The sequence below is a fragment of the Charadrius vociferus genome, unplaced genomic scaffold (genome assembly GCF_000708025.1).
Source record: "Charadrius vociferus isolate BGI_N301 unplaced genomic scaffold, ASM70802v2 scaffold32, whole genome shotgun sequence".
Lineage (NCBI taxonomy): Eukaryota > Metazoa > Chordata > Aves > Charadriiformes > Charadriidae > Charadrius > Charadrius vociferus.
This window is the reverse complement of record NW_009647856.1, coordinates 6,418,814-6,438,096: the sequence shown is the minus strand read 5'-3', so window position 1 is coordinate 6,438,096 and position 19,283 is coordinate 6,418,814. Positions and strand designations below refer to the sequence as shown.

The 19,283-nt window shown below is 44.4% G+C and overlaps 1 protein-coding gene across 1 annotated transcript in view; it reads right to left on the bottom strand.

Moving 5' to 3' along the window:
* Positions 1-5,622: 5,622 nt before the first annotated feature.
* The window catches only part of BEND7 (BEN domain containing 7), a 49,362-nt gene continuing 35,701 nt past the window's right edge, over positions 5,623-19,283 (bottom strand). The window contains exons 8-10 of the mRNA XM_009883006.1: positions 18,694-18,813; positions 10,857-10,907; positions 5,623-6,045 (exon numbers count right to left, since the gene is read on the bottom strand). Coding sequence (XP_009881308.1) covers positions 5,984-6,045; positions 10,857-10,907; positions 18,694-18,813 — 233 coding nt within the window. The 3' untranslated portion in view covers positions 5,623-5,983. The remainder of the gene's footprint in view (positions 6,046-10,856; positions 10,908-18,693; positions 18,814-19,283) is intronic.

Below are 19,283 nucleotides of genomic sequence, written 5' to 3'. Positions count from 1 at the left end.
CGCCTGGTGCCTCCATGGGCTGGGCGTGGGGAGGAGGGATGCTGTGGGATGCCAGCGCTGCTGTCAATGAGGTTTTTTGGAAGTCTCCCAGACTGATTTCACTTAGCAGAGTGCAGGACCATCTCCCAGTGTGCACGTGCCATCCATATGATGGTTTGCTGAACTACCTCAGGCCAAGGAAGATCCTTGAAGCCACCTGAGCATCAGTGGATTGCAGAGCTTTGTGGGTTGGCCTTTTCCATCTACTCTGACCTGTCCAGGCATCACCTGAAGATGACATTTCTCCTGGCTGTGCTGGTGACGAACATGACCAGGGGACATCCCTGACCGTGGTGGTGGTTGTCAATCCCAGCTGGCCCCACATCTAGGCTCCAACAGGAGCCACGGGCCGCCATGGTCCTCTGACCTGTGATGGCTCTTGCTGGGCAGAGGTGGATGAAGGTCTTCACTCCATGCTGGGTGGTGGCTTTGGGAGCAACTGTGGTGGTGTGAACACTTTCATGCAAAGTTACACTGGGATGAGCTGCATGGGAGAGCAACCACCAGGGGACCATTCATTTCCCCAGACCTTTAGGAAAGATTATGGACCAGTTCGGCAACTTTTGGACCCAGGGTCCAGCTAACAGCCTGCTACCCACCACACCAGTTCATAATCCTTGACAAACCTCCCTCCAAAGGGTCTCACAGAGCAAGGGTGAGACAAAGCAGCTCCTTCTTGGCCTTGGCCCAACATTTCCAGCCACAGGACCTTGCTCGCCCCTTGCAGCCTCTCTTGATGAGTGGATTTGCTCTCTGAGCAATGTTATTGCTATTTGGTAGTTACATTCTTTGTTCTGCTGCGGTGAAGTCTGCCAGGGCTGGAAGGCCACAAGCTCAGTTCAAGGTGGGCTTGGGCATCCTGTGAGGACTCCTCCTGAGAGCAATTTTGGAGCAAATCAGCTTGTCTGAAGACAGCTGCTGGAAAGGTCAGATGGATGCTACGTGGGGCAAGATCAGTGCCTGCATCTGCCTGAAGAAGCAAGAGGAACGAAGGGGAAAATGTGGGTCATGCAACGCAGCCTCTTCTCCTCTTACCACCATCCCTCTGGTCAACAATTACTTGCAATTACAAGCCAGAATTATGTCTTTGTTCCTAATTAGCTCCCTTGCTCATCTTGATTCCTCTATATCTCTGAGGATCTGGGTGGAGGAAGGAGCCAGCACTGAAACACAAGGGGTGTTTCTCCCCAGTTTCCAAATTCCCCAAGTATTGGCTATTTTCTGCCCCTGTTAGTAATTGTGCGTAAGACATATGCATGGAGGGGAGGGGAAAAAGCTGATGGAATTATTTCTGTGTTTTTTTAAAGCCCAGAATCAATGTTTACACACCGCAGTTAAATTATTTATACACATAAAGTTATAGGTTTCACATCGGTGGCTTTTATTAGCATTTGGCGGATGAGAAATCATACCTGACCTACTTGTACAAACCTTCTCATGCCTCTCCATGATGACAGCGTGGCAGGGAAGGGGTGAAGGCGCTCGCCCCAGCTGGGCTGGGAGGATGCTCGAGCAGCGGAAGAGCCAGTGGAGGGAGAAGGGATGTCTCAGCATCTCCTACAAGGCATTTTTCTACTTTAGATTTGGGGGAGAATGTGCAACAAGGGGGTTATTTTTGCAAATCTTGCAAAATCCTGGCTACATCTGTCTGCCTGTGAGGACGTGGCAGCGGCAGAGGGTGGCTGCTGTCGGCATGGTGGGTTTTTCCTGGAAGCATGCCCCTTCTCTTCCCCAGCGAAGGAGAGATGTGTTTCCCAGCAAGGCATCGCAATCTCAGCACAGGTAGGTTTTTTGGGGGAGAAGGTTTCTCTCCAGGAGGGGTGGCCACTTCAGGACCACCCATCCTCAAACCGCTCTGGCGTTACGGCACGTGTTTCCCCCAAAAGACTCAGCCAGCCATTTCTAAACCATGTCACAGGCACTTGAGATGACTTTCTTCTTGTCTCGCAATTAATGCATTTTTTATAAAGCCCAGGCTCCAGTTTCCTTTCATGTTGGCAGGAGGATATCCTTTTTCCTCTTAAGCTTCGGAAGGATTTTTTTCACCCAAAGTATTCATCTCTGGTGTCCTGTACACAGGACAGAGGGATGCACTGGCCAAATGGCCCAGCGAGGATGCTTGAGCTTGGCTGGAGCCCACACATGGATGCTGGCGATGGTGCTTGCTCCATCCCGAGGCCATTTCAACAGGTGAAACCACAACCTCACAGCAGTACTTGCTGGTGACTTTGCAGCACAGATGAGATTTAGTGCCAGGATCTTTGTAGATCCTGGCACACAGTGACATTTTGCAGTCGTAATTGTATCTTAAAGACAGGCATTCCACTTAACGTTACAAATAATGGCGTATTAACCTGCCCCCTTTTTAAAAAAAAAAACAAGCCAAGCAGAGCCACGCTTTTGGGGGGTTGACTTGCAGCGCAGAGCAGTGAGTGAAAGTACTTGTTTAGGGAAGGATGGACTTCTTCCATGAAACTGGAAAATCCCTGATTGCGTGAGTGATGAGTTGCGATCAGATCTGAAGCCAATTTGTGGGCACGTGCAGGGCACCGGCAATTGCTGTTGACCTTGGCAGGCTTGGGGAGTGGGCCCATGCCAACCTCATGAGGTTCAACAAGGCCAGTGCAGGGGTTGGGGCAAAACCCCACCTGGGTTGGGGCAATCCCCAGTACCAATGCAGACTGAGGGATGAAAAGATTGAGACCAGCCCTGCCAAGAAGGACTTGGGAATGCTGGTGGATAACAAGCTGGATGTGAGCCGGCAATGTGCACTCACAGCCCAGAAAGCCAACCCCATCCTGGGCTGCATCCCCAGCAGCGTGGCCAGCAGGGCAAGGGAGGGGATTCTGCCCCTCTATTCTGCTCTGGTGAGACCCCACCTGCAGTACCGCGTCCAGCTCTGGGGCCCTCAGCAGAGGAAAGACATGGGCCCGTTGGAGCAAGTCCAGAGGAGGCCACAAAGATGATCCAAGGGCTGGAGCACCTCTGCTGCGAGGACAGGCTGAGAGAGTTGGGGTTGTTCAGCCTGGAGAAGAGACAGCTCCAGGGAGACCTTCCAGTATCTAAAGGGGGCTTACAGGAAAGTTGGAGAAGGACTTTTTACTGGGACCTGTAGTGAGAGGACAAGGGGCAATGATTTTAAACTGAAAGAGGTAGGTTTAGATTGGACATAAGGAAGAAATTCTTTACTCTGAGGGTGGTGAGGCACTGGCCCAGGTTGCCCAGAGAAACTGTGGCTGCCCCATCCCTGGAGGTGTTCAAGGCCAGGCGGGATGGGGCTTTGAGCAACCTGGTCTGGTGGGAGGTGTCCCTGCCCATGGCAGGGGGTTGGAACTAGATGGTCTAATGGGCCCTTCCAACCCAAACCCTTCTGTGGTGCTATGATTTTCTTGCTCTTTCAATATTCCCCAATGTCGCGGGACTGAGCTGACTCACACCATGTCACAGGGATGCAAGATGTGTGATCTGTGCCGACCTGTGCAGGCACCGAAGTGTAAAGGAAACTCTCACTAGACTTTTTACCAGCAATTTACCCTGAGCGCTCCTTATATAAAGCAGAAAAGGTGTGGCGAGCCACTCTTTCACTTCACTGGCTCCTTGTGATTGATGGAAGATTACCAGGAACATGTTTTTGCAGGAAATATTTTCTAAGGCTAAACAACATTTGATGAGGGTGTGATAATAAATTACCAAGCACCTATCTTTGCAGCTACTCCAAATTATAAGTATTGGTTTGTCCTTCCTATGTGTTGTTTCCATAGAAGCAGAGCTTAACCTTTTAAGTGCAGATTATAAAGGCACATAATTCAATTAAAATTAGACTTCAAGCATATCAGCACTTAATACTCAAGAGTTACCAAGCAATTGGGTATAGATGTCGTGATTGGCAGGCAGCATGGTTTCTGTTCGAGCCAGCTGGAAAAATAGTATTGCGGTGGTAACTTTTAGGGTTTTCCATACATTTCCCTATGTAGTCCACTAATTACTAGGTAACTCCTCTGAAATACGGGAATCCAGCACAGAACACAGGAACACACATGCAATTAAAGTTATTTATTGTAGGTTTTCTTTTCTGAACTGACAAAGAGGGTTTCCCAGAGATCGATAACACGACACAATGTTATACACCATTTCACAACTAGTCCCTTGTCGCTTTATTAAGAACATAGTAATTTAAAAATATCTAAATATTTACATATTAATAAAACATATATACAGAAGATTGAGACATTTTTACCTAAATATGGAATGATTATTTTTTTTTCTTCTCTCTAATAAACCCTATAAAAAGATTTCTGAAGAAAGTCTGAACAGTAGTCACAGTAAGTAAACACAAATGCAATCTTCCAAATTTACAAAACGCTGATTCTGTTGCTGAAGGGCTACGACACGGACACAACGGACCGGCGTCCCCTGCGCAATGCAGGAACTCCAAGCCACGAAGGAAGGAAAGACTCAAATTTTAAGGTTTGCAGTGCACATTCGATCTATTCCACAGTTTCAGAGAGAACATGATCATTCCTAAAAGTCCACAGTAGGTTGGTGGGGAAGGGCTGGGAGCCTGGGTTCTCAGGTGCCGAGAGAAGAAACCGCTCCCATTGGCTTCGGTGTTATTTGTGGGAATACAACAACATCTGAGAAACAGGCTTTGGGATTGTTAAAAGAGATTAAATATTTCGAAAACCATCGCACTCTATAATAGCACTTCTGTTGAGACACTCAAAGGCCAAATAGTTTCCAAAGAAAAAGAGATGCACCTAAAATATACACAGGGGAAGGAAACACAATGGTAAAGGCTCTAGTAAGCTCTCCCTCCAATTGCAGTAAACACGCTCAAACTGCCTGGTGATCGATAGATGTTGCAGGTAAGACCTTCTAGACTTTTTCCCGACATTTTTAAAGTGAATTTAGTGCTGATGAAAGGTGCAGAAGTGAAGGTTTGCATGGAGGGCCGCGTACAATTTTACCTTAGCCCTGACCTGAAAGGACCGACCCTTTCACCGTCAAAGAGGGTAGTGCAATTTCTTGATCGATCCACTCATCTTAACTGCTGAGATATCAATACAGTGCCAGTCAAAAGGTGACTTTTTTTTTTTTTTTAAATAGGTGAATATTGTCGCCAAAGGCAGTGGTTGAAAAATCACAGTGTGCAGACCCTCTTCCTGGAAATCAGCAAACTAATACGTTTTGAGACAGAGGTGGTAGGGCAAGCTTGGGGGGTAGAAGCAAGGGGGGAGAATGACCACCTCCGGAAATCTGCACTACAAAGATGCTTGAGAGCCATCCCACTAGGACCACATAGGGGAAATTGTTTGAGGAATAGCTTCTCCTTGCTATAATTAGGAAACCGGACACTGCTGGGAGGAATCCTGTTTTATTTCCTGCTAAATCCAGCGAGGACTTTTTAATCACAGCTGCGTACAGCTGGTCATTGGTGCCACAGCAGCCAGGAAAGGAAAAGTGGATCTGCAGAAGTGAAGAGCTTCGCTGAGTCAAATGCTCATCGAGCCCCCGGGGCTTGTGATGGAGAGAGATGCCACCCTGGCGCCCGGGAACACGAAGAGTCACCCAGATCTGTATTCACCTCTGTGTGGCTTAAGACAAAACACTGCTGGCAAGGATACAATCACATGGAAAAATACAATCGTGGAGGAAAAACAAAGGCAAGAGAATGCCTTCAGAGTGGATACCCCGCTAATTAAATAATGCATTGGATACGGAGGGAAATCATCTTTAATTAAGATGAAGAACAGTGAAGCAATCTGGTGGTTTCGTTATTTGAGGTTACATGGAAAATGCATGACACAACACAAACTTGAAGGGAAAATGGTATGGACGTCCACACCTTGCAGTACACTGAAGTTCTCGCGCCGATCTTGTGGGAACATTATTCAAAGGAGAGGATGTTTCTATCCAATAAAAACACTGATGCAGGATGTGAAATTCAAGCTGAAAAATCTGGGTTTGCGTCTATCAGATGATCTGTTGTGGTGTCGAAAAGGTTACCTGAAGGAAGAAAGAGTTTGAAGAAATCAGTTAAAAAATATAAAAATTTAAGAAAAAAAATTAAATTATGGAAATTACATATTTGAGTTCTAACTTTAATTTGTGATGGGGCTGAACTGCTGGTGTGCACGCAGGCAGCGGCTGCTGAATCCCTTTTACAGTAGAGCTCAATCGGCTAAAGAAAAGCAAATTAAATAGATTTTTTTGAACACAGAATTTGCCAGCAAAGTTTTTCACACAACATATAGCGCACCCCACTTCAGATGGAAAGTGCTGCATTAGACTTCGGCACAAACTGCACTGCGATGCTCACCTCTTTGAAGTTATGATTCTGAAGAAGGGAAAAAGCACCACTTGAATTTTAAACTTAGAGTATGTACTTTGGGATCGTCTTTGGAAAAAACCCCCACCACTCCACAGCAGTCTAAATGCATGTGGAAGAATATATATATATATATATATATATATATATATATATATATATATATATATATATATATATATATATAAAGGTGCACGGTATGATTATATCCCAGCTTTTTTAAAGCACTTTAAGAATGTGCTTTTTCTAAACAGAACAATGAAAGATGGACAGAAGAATTACAACAAGAGCGCTAAGAACACAGGGCAAATAGGAGACAGACATCAATCAGCCTGAGAGGCAAATACAACCCAATGAAAAGGGAAAACTCATACAATCATGCACTGAAAGGAAAAAGATTTATATTACAATAAAGGATTTATATTTAAGGTTTCGAAAAGGGTTTTTTTTTTTGAAGTTTCGTTTTCTTGATATTTTATTTCAAGAGAAAAGGATACAACCTATATAGAATTGGATCGTTGCTGTTTTCTTATCATCGGTTTCTTTACCAAGAGATTGCTCTCATCTTTTCACAAAGCTGTATCACCCCTGGACCTGAGGATTGGGATGTCAGTGTTTCGGCTTCTTTTAGGGATATCAAAATTCTTTCTCATCTTGAAATTAACTCAAGTGTGGAGAAACTATACAAACTCTCAGCACAGCTGTGGTCCAAAGCACAGGTATAAGGAGGGCTCCCCCATGGTCTTGGGGCTACATATATCTTTCAAATGCAATTTTGAAGCTGAGGATTCAAGAAAAGGGTGTTACAGCTGGCTTACATTTGTATCCACATGCAGAACGTATGGGTTATGCTTTCCTTTTGTGGCTTTTTTTTTTTTTTTTAAATACAAAATCCAGATGCTTTGTGTAAACTGTAGACCAAAATAAGATGAGCCTTTTCACAATACCAACTTATAGAAAGACTCTAATCTTCATCCTGATAAAGATCTATCTCACACCTTCCAGGTTCCTGTATCACCGAGAAACTAATCAGTCTTTCCACTTAGTCCATGGTAATTACCCCTGGAGCTGTCTGATCTGTCTCAGCTCAGGTCTGGACACAGCCTTCAGCTTTTGGTAGGTGCAAAAGCTGAAACGGTGGAAAACCTGAGCTTTGACAATGTTTGCTAGAGACAATTCTTCTAGTATTTTCTTGAGATGTATCTGTGAATGCGCCAAAGTTCCCAGCAAGTTTAACTGCCACAATTCTTCCAATTTACGTTAAACACCCTTCAATCAACAGCATTTAAAGCAAAGGCCCTCTCAGCATTGAGGGTGATTTTAAAACAGGAGCATGATTTCTGCTCAGAAGTGATAAAATATAATTGGGGCAAAAATGTCTTCCTTAGTTTTAAGAGGACGTACCAGCTCCATTTTTTTACAAGGATTTTGAGTTCCAGAAGAGGATTTTGAAAACAAAACACCCCCTGCTCTCCTCAAAGCCCAGGACTTTGATAATTGTGGGCACAGAGGGAGCAGGTTCAAACCCAGCTGTAGGCACCTGAACCAATTAACTGCACTCGGAGCACAGTCCTGCTGGCACCAAAGGAGAGACACCTCCAATCACAACCTTTGCTGATCTGACCCTCTCTCTGGAAACAGCTCTCTTCCCACCAAGGATGAAGAGAGCTAAGAGCAACCACACTTCTAACTGAGGTGTCTCAAATGAAGTGTCAGCCATAGGCTGTGATCTGAAAACACGTAGGTTAAGGTGTTTCAGTGTCAGTAGTCCATATATACCCAGCTATGGTTCATAATGTTGCCAGTGTCACAGGCAGGGTTCACTAAGCAGGAAAGGCAGATTAAAGGAATCTGAGTTTTCCCTTTTTTTCGCACCAACAACTTACCATTGATTCAAGTCATTCACTCTGGGCACTGTTGCATCACAAATTTGTTCAATTCTTGAAGACCAAGAGAGCAACCATCTTTCATAAACAGCTTCCGTATCCCACCTTTTCTCCCCATCCAGTCTCCTGCAAAACCCCCTTCAAGCAATCTAGTTTGGTCTGGTTTTATTCTACCAACGCACCAGATTAACCACTGATCATAGAATCATTTAGGTTGGAAAAGACCTTTAAGACCAAAAAGACCATCAAGTCCAACCATAAACCTTACACTGCCAAGTCCACCACGAAACCAGGTCCCTAAGTGCCACATCTACACATCTTTTAAATACCTCCAGGGATGGCGACTTCCCTGGGCTGCCTGTTCCAATGCTTGACAACCCTTTTGGTGAAGAAATTTTTCCTAATATCCAATCGAAACCTTCCCTAGCACAACTTGAGGCCGTGATTTATCTGATAGTAGCTGTCATCTGCAACCGAGGCTGACTGCGCCAGGCACTGTACAAACACGCAGACAGAGAGACTCTTCCCCAAAGATGTTTCAAGCTAAACAGAGAAGACAGCTGAACAAATTGCATGAGGGGTCTTCTTTAAAGAACCTGTCAGTAAGACCCCTTTATAAAACCAGCTGCACTAAAGAGAGGGAAAGACCTCTGTAAAAGTTATATTCCACCTCTTTTGCTACACTCCTTGATAGAAAGCATCTGTATTTTGGCTCTCTGTTATAATTACTGTCATTATACTGTCTGTATATCACTTTAAATCATTTGCTTCTAAGAACAGTATGATATTACATGGACACGTACTATAAAGAGGCACTCACACACGTATAATAATGGGTGTGAGTCAAAAGCTTGGCTTACAGCCTGTGAGCATCACCTCCCCCACCAATGCAAATTGCAGTGTGGTTTATTTAGGCGTCCTTCCACAGATAGAACAGAGAGGTATACATCGCAAAGGAAACATTTCAGCTCAAAAACTGCATGCACGGATGCTCAAAGGTGTACAAGCAAGCAGAGTGCAACCGTGATCTGCCGTGGAGTGGAAAGGGAGTCATCTTCTCTACCACAACCATCACAGCGCACTCATTTCCATCAATGATGTACGACTCAAGTAGTAACTACAGAAACTGTGCTCAAAGAAAAGCACAGCAATCCGATAATTCTGCTCCTTAATACGATTACCAGAGCAATGAAAAGATAACACTACGTCACATTAGCAACCTTTATGAGGGTCCTCTTGCAACAGAATTGCTTCCCTCCCCGATAAAAGAAGCGGACAGGATGTCACTTGGAAGAGACCTTTCAAACCAGAGCTTCCTGCATCTATTATCACAGTCGTACCCTGAAATATTCAGTGGCTGGCCAAGAAAGCAGCACGGTGGCTCACAGTCAGCGCGTGCTCCCAGCCCCCACTGGGTCCATGCCAGAGCAAGACTATAGCTGCTTGTCCTCCCAACTGCTTCCCTGGTCCTATTCCTTAGTAACTGCACGTGCTCCGACAGCGGGATTTCAACCGACAGCGCTCCACGGCTGGCAGCTGCTGCTCCGGCACACAGCAGCGGTGTGTGAAAGCTCCTTCTCCAGCCCTTACACAAGAGAGATTAGGAAGCCCTTCCACAAGAGACAGATGCTGCGATGGGACTAGTACTCTCCCAACCACCCCACAGCCTCTAGGTACCGCGCCAGCAACCCAGTATCAGCCCTGTCCTCTTCACAGCAATAGCATCACTGGTCTCCAACCATCCTTTGTTGTTACACCTTAGGAATATGGTAAAAATGCACCATAATCCATGACTCTATTTGTCTGCTCAAGATCTTCCCTGCTTTTTCTTTGGCTTTGGGGATAACAGGCAGCACTTTTGTGAAATGACCGGGAAATGACCCTTCACGCAGGGAAATAATCATCTCCCCAGACTCTGGCCCCACTGCATTTTCAGAGGATGGCAGCTCAGCTCCTGTCATCAGGGCACCTATTGATGGACTGACTCTAAATGAGAGGGTGCTTCAAACTTTAGTCTCAACCTGTCTTGATTTCAATACCACATGCAACAACGTGCAAAAAATCTTACTCCTCAGCCCACACCGCTGCATAGCTACGCTGCTGTTTAGCAACTGTCAGGCTTTTAAGGCAAGGTGGCTGCACTTCAAGAAACAGTAAAACACTTAAATAGCATATAAATGTCTTTGCAATCTTTCTGTGAACCCACGATATTATTGCTAATACCTTGGACAACTGAACAGATGCTACAATACAAACTATTGTGTCTGTCCCTACCAATAACTCTGTTAAGAATTAAAAAACTCCCAGAAACATCAGGGATGAGCGTAAGTCCCTACCTGGCATAAGAAAGGTAACTTACTGGCCTTACTAGCTTAGCTGCTACCATGAACCTTAGGGTTTTACGAATATGAAACAGAGTGGGAAATTGTAAGATTCTGATGCATTTGATTTTTATTACAGGCCATTCAAAACTTAAGATAGCTGGGTCCTGTGTGCAATTACCCGACTGTATATAGCACGCCAGGATTACTGAAATATGCTTCTCTGCCATAAATAAACAAATACACACATTGGAAGCTGATAAAAATTTTAATGCATTTTACCTGTTTGTAGTAGAGAAATGTCCGGCTTCTCATCACAGTCAGTTGCCTCTGCTGATTACAAATATAAACAAGAAATCTCATTACTTTTACTGAATATGGGAATACGATTAAAAAGCTACACACTGCAGAGTGATTTTGCATTTTCCATCTACTTTCCTCAGTTGCAATTTGCTATCATTCAGTTAAAAACTCACTGCTTGGAGGAAAAGGTCATATAATAAAAATGCAAACTTAGAAGAGGGAGTAGGGTATTAAGAAGCAGTTACGCCAGCAATGGGATGGAGTAACACTTGCTCTTTTTAAGGTTTCAGGATACGCAGATGATAAAGGAAGTTGCAATCATTTGATAAAATCGCATAAGAAAAGTCCCCAGCGGTCCTTGAAGGAAGAGCCTCTCAGGCTGGTACTCCACCCTCTGACAGCTGCCATCATCCAACGCCTACTGGGGAAGAATGAATACCTCCATTTCTGCACCCAAACTTCCCGTAACCACAGGCAAGCTCATTTTGCGGGGAACAGATTTACTAGGGCAAAATGTCTTCACAGATGCAGGTGGGCACCTGGTGTAATTACAAAAGCACGTAACCGCTCAGGTACACAGGCAATTACAATGTATGTATACACACGTGCTTTCAACCCACCGCTTACGCAAGATCATTTGACTTAATCTAGCCCACGGTGAAGGAAGGCTAAAAGCCTAATTTGTTCATCTCGTATTTGCCACAGGCCAAGGGTATGCATAAAGATAGTTAATTTGGCTCAGCAGATGTGCAGTGACTTGTTAGACAGTAGTAGCCTGGAGTGTGTATGTGAACCCCGAGTGAGTTAGAGGCGTGTAACCGGAAATCGGTGCCTAACCTACACGAGCCCTGTTCAAAATCCTATTGCCTTTGTCCTTTGGCACTTCAGCATGATGTTTAAGGCCTTTAAAACACAATGGGATCTTTCAGAGCACTTAAGCAAACAAGGTGTGGTCCTGAAGGACCAGCCCATTACATTGTACATGGTCAGTGTGGTGGATATACATCTACTCATATCCACTCAATGCACAAGATCCACGGGTATCAAATCTGACCAAGGCTACAGATGCACAGAGCAACTTAGTTGAGCTCCCACTTGAAACTAAGCTAACTGTCCTGGTCATCTTTATCGTAGCTCTGTTCAAGAGGATGTTGAGTTGCTGCCTTTATGAGGATATCCTTAGAAGAACTAACCCAGCTGCTGATCTATATTAGTTTCCTTCCTCCAGCAACCCCTGGCTATCCGTCCATGGACCAAGAGGTTGCTCTCTCTCCCCCACGTGCACGGATTGCAGATCAGTTTTTAGCTATATGCTCTCTACTCAGTTCTGCACAATTAATTGAACTAAAGAAAACAGAAACAAACAGAAAACCCTAGTACTAAGCAGCTTTCCTCCCATGGAAGGTTTACATGAAGAGCCCTGGCACGTACACAGCATGGACCTGCAGGTGACTCTGTGCCTTGCACACAGGAAGGAACGGGTAGCTCAATGAATGGGAAGAGGTTACCTAGGCTGGTCTGAATCTGGACTGGCTCCCAGAGATGGAAGGACTGGATGCACAAGGGAGGAGAGACTACGGTGAAACAAGCAGCTAAGAAACAGCCAGCAGGACACACATGGCTTAAAACATCAGGAGTGACAGTCTGAGGCCAACTGCTAGCTATATTATGAAGAACCACCTGCACCAGGTGGCATGGCTACTCAGCATACAAGAGATGAAGCTGTAACTGGCCCCTTGGGTTGAAGGGACCCGAGCTATGAAAATGGGGAAAGCCAGATGTGACTGGTGGCAATAGGCTGGAAAGTCTTCCCTCTATCAATACCAGGGTTGGTGCCAACTAGGCTGTCTGCCCAAGTGATAGGTTCTCTGGAAATCTCAGCAGCAACTCCTGAAGTAGCTCTAGAGATGCGATTACCTTTCTGCCTAACTGCTCTTCTTACACCTGGCTAAAACTGAACTCAGAGGAAGGCAGTACTACAGAAAGAAACAAATGCAAGCTAGGAATTACCTCACTTTCAGAACGTAAGGACTTGAGGCTCCAACTTTGCAGAACTAGCTTTGTTGGTAACAAAGTTACCTGACCATTTTAATTGGGCACAAGACTGATAGATGAGGTCCAGCTTTCCACCAATCATTCCAGTCCCGTTCCTCATGCCGGCACAAACGTTTATACAGTCACCAAGATCAAATCTAGTTAAAAACTGACAACATTGCCACATGAATGCTTGTGCCACTGCCAGAAAGGGAGTGGGAGCACAGCAGATGCCCGGAGAGCCTACTCACTCTTCTCAATAGCTGCCTGAATTTGTTTTATGAAACTGGATGTGTAACTGCAGCTCCAGGTGAAGTATGACACAAAGGCATGACAAACACTTCGACCTCCTAACATGGATGTAAACCACCAACTTCTCACATATCATTCCAAGCAGGAAAGAAGGTTTGCCTTCGACAACCGCACCCAGAGACTGCCAGCCAAACTTTTACTTCTCTTGAGCCAACTTGCAAGACAAGGCAAGCAGGAATAGATCCTACTGTGGGAATTCAGAGCCTCTTTTGTGTCCTTTGCTTAGACAGAGCTCAGTAGCTCTTGCAAAACAATCTTGTTAGTCATTTTCTTAGAGTGTCCGTGTCCCTCCCTCCACCCCCCCCCCAAAATAATTGTTTAGCTTCTGATGTACATGTTTGTCTGCTAAGTGTACACCTGCTGTTTTGCTCCTTGGACAGAAGTACATGTATGCTCAGGGCTGGAAAGATGAACACACCAGTTACTCGTTTTAATATTGCTATCTTTATCTAAGATACTGGCACTGACACAAAAGCACCGTACCACATGTTGTACTCGCATCCTACATCCTTCCTGGCCCTGCGTGTATTGCTAAGCAAAAAATGAACCTGATCTCTCACAACACATAGATATTGTATCAAAAACACAAACCAGGGAAATCAGAAGGATGAAGAGAAATAGAAAGCAAAAAAACCTCATAGGAGACAATGGAAGCAGCAGCTTGAACAAGTATGTGGGAGAAAAGGCATGTTTCCAGAAAAAAGGTAAGCATTTTTTCTTCCTTCATTCTATTTTACATTGTAACAAGGTGACATTAATTTTCAACAATTTAAGGATGAAACATCACAGCACATAATTTATTTCAATTAATCCTGCCTGAAAAAATTCAGCATGTTTTCTAACATCGCCGTATTTTCCTTTATGGAGTAGGGCAATCAAAAGCTTCCAGGTTACGCACAAGGTAATCACTTTGCATGAGCAGCTCTTACCCTGCATACTTGGGGAGTATTACTCATACCGCACCAGCTTTCCCGTCTATGCAATGGACAGCTGCTACAGAATAATGGCTTACAGCGTCTTCAAAACATAAAAAGGGAGGAAGAACCTACTGCGAGAGATGTGTGGCCCCTGACCTACTGCTTATTAATGGATGGAGAGTTTAGTAATCAAAAGGCTTGGATGCTATGTCTGGCACAGAGGTGACATGAACAGTGAGTCCATTCCTTCTGGTTTTACCCATTTTAAGATCTCTATGCTAATGGTCGACTGTCTCCCTCTGTGCTGCCACTGGCAAGGCCACCAGCCACCTCCCCATATTCTCCTTTGTAGGGTGAAAAGACCACGCTGCGGGAAACCCGCCACCGTAAATTAAAAGGCAATTTGCATTGTAATTCACGCTGCTTTAAGAGAGGGAACCTATGCCCATGCTTTTTCCTTTAACTTCTTCCCTTCCGGGGCCACTTCGTATCCCATCCCAGCAGCCAAGAAGGTTCAGCTTCTCTGCCGGGAGAAGACAGCTCTGGCACCATGAAGCCGTGCCCCACCATGCTGTGCTGTTTGCATGAAATGGGACCAGTAGTCAAGGCTGAAGAATATTATCATACTCTTTAATTTTAATTATAACATCTGTTTGTAACATTAACCTCACAGTCTCTTCTCCCCTTTGTGACAGCCAACTTGTGAAATTTTGAAAAGACTGAACAAGGCCAATAAAAATTTAATGGCAGTGACAGCTTTATTCTCAGATCTAACAAATAAAAAAAACCTACCCAAGTCTCAGATCTCAGGCAATAATCTAAAAGAACTAAGCAAAAGCCAAAGCAAAATAAATAAATTAAAAAAGAATATTTCCAGCTATGAAAAATATTGTCACTGATTCAGAACTTAAATGAATTTTTATTCGGCTTAGGATAACGACCTTTCAAAATCTACACAGGAGAACTATTTTCTAGAAAGCAGAATTTTTAAGTGTTTTTTTGATTAGCTTTCCAAGTAGTGAGCTCTTCTGTCCCTAATTCTAGGAGATGAGCCAAACATCATAAATAAGGTTGAAGCTGGAGAGCCTCTGTGATCCAGTGATCATGATTTCATTTAATTTGGAAACACTCAGGAGAGTACACCCTACAGAAAGAGGTACGAAAAGCAGATCCACCCCACTCATTTGCTAGAATTCTCTGAAATTATTAATATCACTGAAAGGTAGAGCAGGATTTACATTATCAGACTGAAATAATGTTTCACAGGATAAAGTGGAGAGGGCTGCTTGTGACTGCAGTGTCTTACTGCCTGGTTTGAAATGAAAAACTAATCAGAAGATGTACTAAATGGCTCAGGGGAAGGCAAGCAGGATGGAAAGCCTGCCCCTTCTCTCTTAAATACCTCTGTTGTTAAAATTTAGCCCAACTTAGCGGTGACTAAAAAGTGGTCTTGTGGCTTCTGAAAATAAATGGATCATCTTAAGCTTTTTCCATATAAAGTGTGCGTATTACGACAAACCAGAAACCGATGTAGATAAATCTGTGCGATCAGGCAGCAGGGAGACACATTGGCTCAGAAAGTCTCGGGTGAATTTAGCTTAACATTGGCTCAGATATGTTCTTTGGGCACCTTAGTCTATACGCACAAACTTAGCTGGCACGTTTCAATGAGCAAGTGTAGACAAAACTAAAAGAGAATGACGTGGGAGTATGGACACTGAGGACACTTGCTTGGAAGGGCTCAGCCTCTGCTACACACATGGACTGGAAGAGCTCAAGAGCTCAGCTGGAAGAGTGATGAGTCCCACGTCTCAGAGGCTGTGATTTCTATAGTTTTCAGATTCTTAAAAGCTAAGTTTTGCAACATGGAGTCCTGGGACACCTTCTCCCCATAGCAGATCAACCCCCCCTCCATGCCTGCCCTCCCCTCCTGTTTTGGTCTCTGTAAGTTACACACAGCTGTAACAATTTTGCTATGGCTTCACAATGAATAGTTAAAGCATGCATAGTTCCCACACAACCGGTTTTATATCAGGATAAAGCTGCTGAGGGCTGTGAGACTATGCCAGCAAACATTGCAACGTCCTTCCCTTGGTCCTATAGACCTCCTCAGGCATCTGTGAACAGCCACCGTTGGAAACAACATAAGGGACTCGATGGCATCTGACCAGCTCTATGTCGCTTGTATCAGAAGTTCACAGTTGTTGACGCACAAGTACTAACAAATCTTATTTCAACAAGATGATGTTACTGCAACCAGCTCTCTGCTCCTGCCCCTCTGCTGCTATCTACTACTTTGCTGCCACAAAGGCTGTGGAAACTTCTCATTTGCTTCAGTGCAAGGTCTGGTTGGGTTAGCTTAAGCCATGGAGATGGCCATGGTGGTGTGTCCAGTCACTCCAAAGGGCATGTCTGCCTGTGGTCTCATGCCAGAGAGAAACCGTCACACTTCACAGAATGGCCAGGAAACTAAATAACACCAAAAAAGAGCCTTTCTAGCAATTCAGTTACCACATACTTTTTCTTTTTTCCCAGCAAATAAACCTGAGGGTCTGCTAAGTACATTGCAGCTCACTACTCATCCATATACCAGTTAACAAGTTACCTTCCCTCTGCATTCAGACAGACATTGGAGCCTATCTTATTCAGTCACACTATACTCAGTTACACTTATTTTTCTTCATAGTCTTGCTAGCTTAGAGACGATATCCTCTGATTAGATTCTCCCATCCTGAGAAAGGACCAGAGATGGAGGTGGCCCCATTTGAAAGGCAAAAGCTGAACGTCATTGTCATTTTAATTAATATCCTGCAGAGGCACGAAGAAAAGCAAATAAAAAAGGATGAAAGAAAATAAAAATCAAAACAAAATTAGGTCAATCCCCTTTCCCAAGGGATCTTCTGCAGATAGTCCAAGGACCCTTTGCTCCCCACATCCTGCGCGGCACTATTCACCTTATTGAAGCCTGGCATCCATCCACCCTCCTGTCCTGGCGGGGGGAACAGACAGCCTTGGAAGGGGCAGAAAACATTCCCGTTGTACAACACCAGTAATCTGACACTGTCTTTAACAGGATTATTTTGTATGCCTCTCTCCTCCCTCCCCCAACATGCATAAGAAACCCTTTATAAGGCTAACGCTGGTTTGCTGCTCTACTTGGGAAAGCTTACAAGACTGAATAATCTCCACTTTCTTTCTCCCCCTGTCTTATTTCTGTCTCTGGGTGTTCCTCATTTTCTCAGTCCTATGCTTTTCCCTCTTGGGGTTAACAGAGCTCTGGAGAATGAGTTCAGATGCCTGTCCAAGTGTGTGTTGCAGGGACACAGCTTTGGATAGAAAACCTTGGCTCTCTGAAACAGGGAGCTGGAGAGAGCATTCTCTGTGGTCTCGCTCACCCCCCCGTAGCCACAGTGACCATCAGCATCCCCTGCGGAGCCATCAGGTTTCCCATCCTGCCAACCCACGGATGCTAACAGGCACTTCATTGTGGTGATGGACAGAAGGGAAGAGGGGAAAAGGCAAGCAGCTAAATACGGTAACAGTGAAGGACCAGTTTAAGGATGTTGGCACAAGTGATGTGCCTCAGACAATGGTGTCAGATGCTCTGAGGGAGAGATGGGCAAGAAATACGACCATGAGAGAGCCTTAAGAAAACACTAGGATGAGGAAGAGTAATTGAAGCCTTGTATGAAGAAAGCTCCTTGTAGGATAGGAGGCATGAAGACGGGAAGGAGACTACTTAAGGTTTATAAAGTAATTACATGTCTCTTAATCAGTGATATGGCTTTCCCATGAATTCTATCGGGGATTTCGAGACTGCACATTGCTGTACGTCGTTGGAGCGGAGAGCTGACCAGCTGCGTACTGTCGGGGTGAAAGCTTAGCGCTGAGCCTTCTCCGCAGGCTGGTCCCAGCCCCAAGCATGCAGGTTATCCCAGCCCAAGTTGAGTAGCTTTGCTGGAAAACTCTACCAACACTACCTGTTACTGCTGGCAAGCTCCCTCCCATGTATTGCAGAACCTTGCTGGCACAACTAGGGTGGGTGGTGTTGGTTATTTTTTTGGCTACAGTGATGCTGATTCTTTCACACAGAATGTGAGAAAACTCATCTATCCTTCCAGACACATATAGTTTAGAGGAAAAGGTCATTTGGGTTATGTCTTAACAGTACAGTGAGTAGCTGGTCAGACCAAATAACACAGAATTAAAAAACTTCTACCTGCAACCCTGGATGGATCAGCTAGTTTAGGACTCAGATTTCATCAAACACTGGGAAGAAGAGTTTGGGTGCTAACAGAAAGGGGTTAGAGACAACATTTGAGAAAGACTCAAATGAGCAAAAATTTAGGAAAGACAGCTCCTATATTTGCTACCATACCAAACATACAGAAACACTGTACTTTACATAGAAACCTGCTAAAATCTTAGAGGTCTAACCTCATAGCGTGAACATGTACAACTCCACAGTTAACAAGAAAAACACTTTGTGGATGCAAAGGCTCTAAGCTTTTAGTATGACACTCTCGTGTTGTTCCTTATATTTTTATACATACCTGAGCCTCTTTTTAATCGTCTTCTTGCAAGTTTAATTTGATCCTGAAGAATCTGGACCCAGTCCCTAGGACCAGGAAGTTTATCCACATGGTTAGCAGTGCAGTATTTTTCTGTGAAGACTGAAATAAAAAGATACCATCTTTTTGAAATGTGCCACCAGAATGCAGAAAAGGAGACTGGAGAGGATTATAAACAAAATATATCAAATTAACCACTTATCAAAAGACATTTAAATGGCCAAATCTAGGATTTCAAGAACAGAGTCTAACTCAGTGTTTCACAAGTTTATCATTCAGAAGTCATTTGTGCATATCCCATTGTTGGCATGGTAATACCATAGTTACTACTTATAAAAGCCTATCCAGAGAAATGGTCTACACCTGACGTTTTCCATTCATGAATTTCACATTAAAACCTCACAGAAAAATGCTAGTGTACTTTGAACTGAGTTTCCAGATGTGGCAGGCACTTTTAAATGCTGCCTTCCATATGGTACAAGCAGAGAGCTGAAGATCAGGTCATTTGGTGGCTTCTTGGTCAGGTTCCTAAGGCTGCAGGCAAACTGATGAAAGACAGAAGTCCTACCACT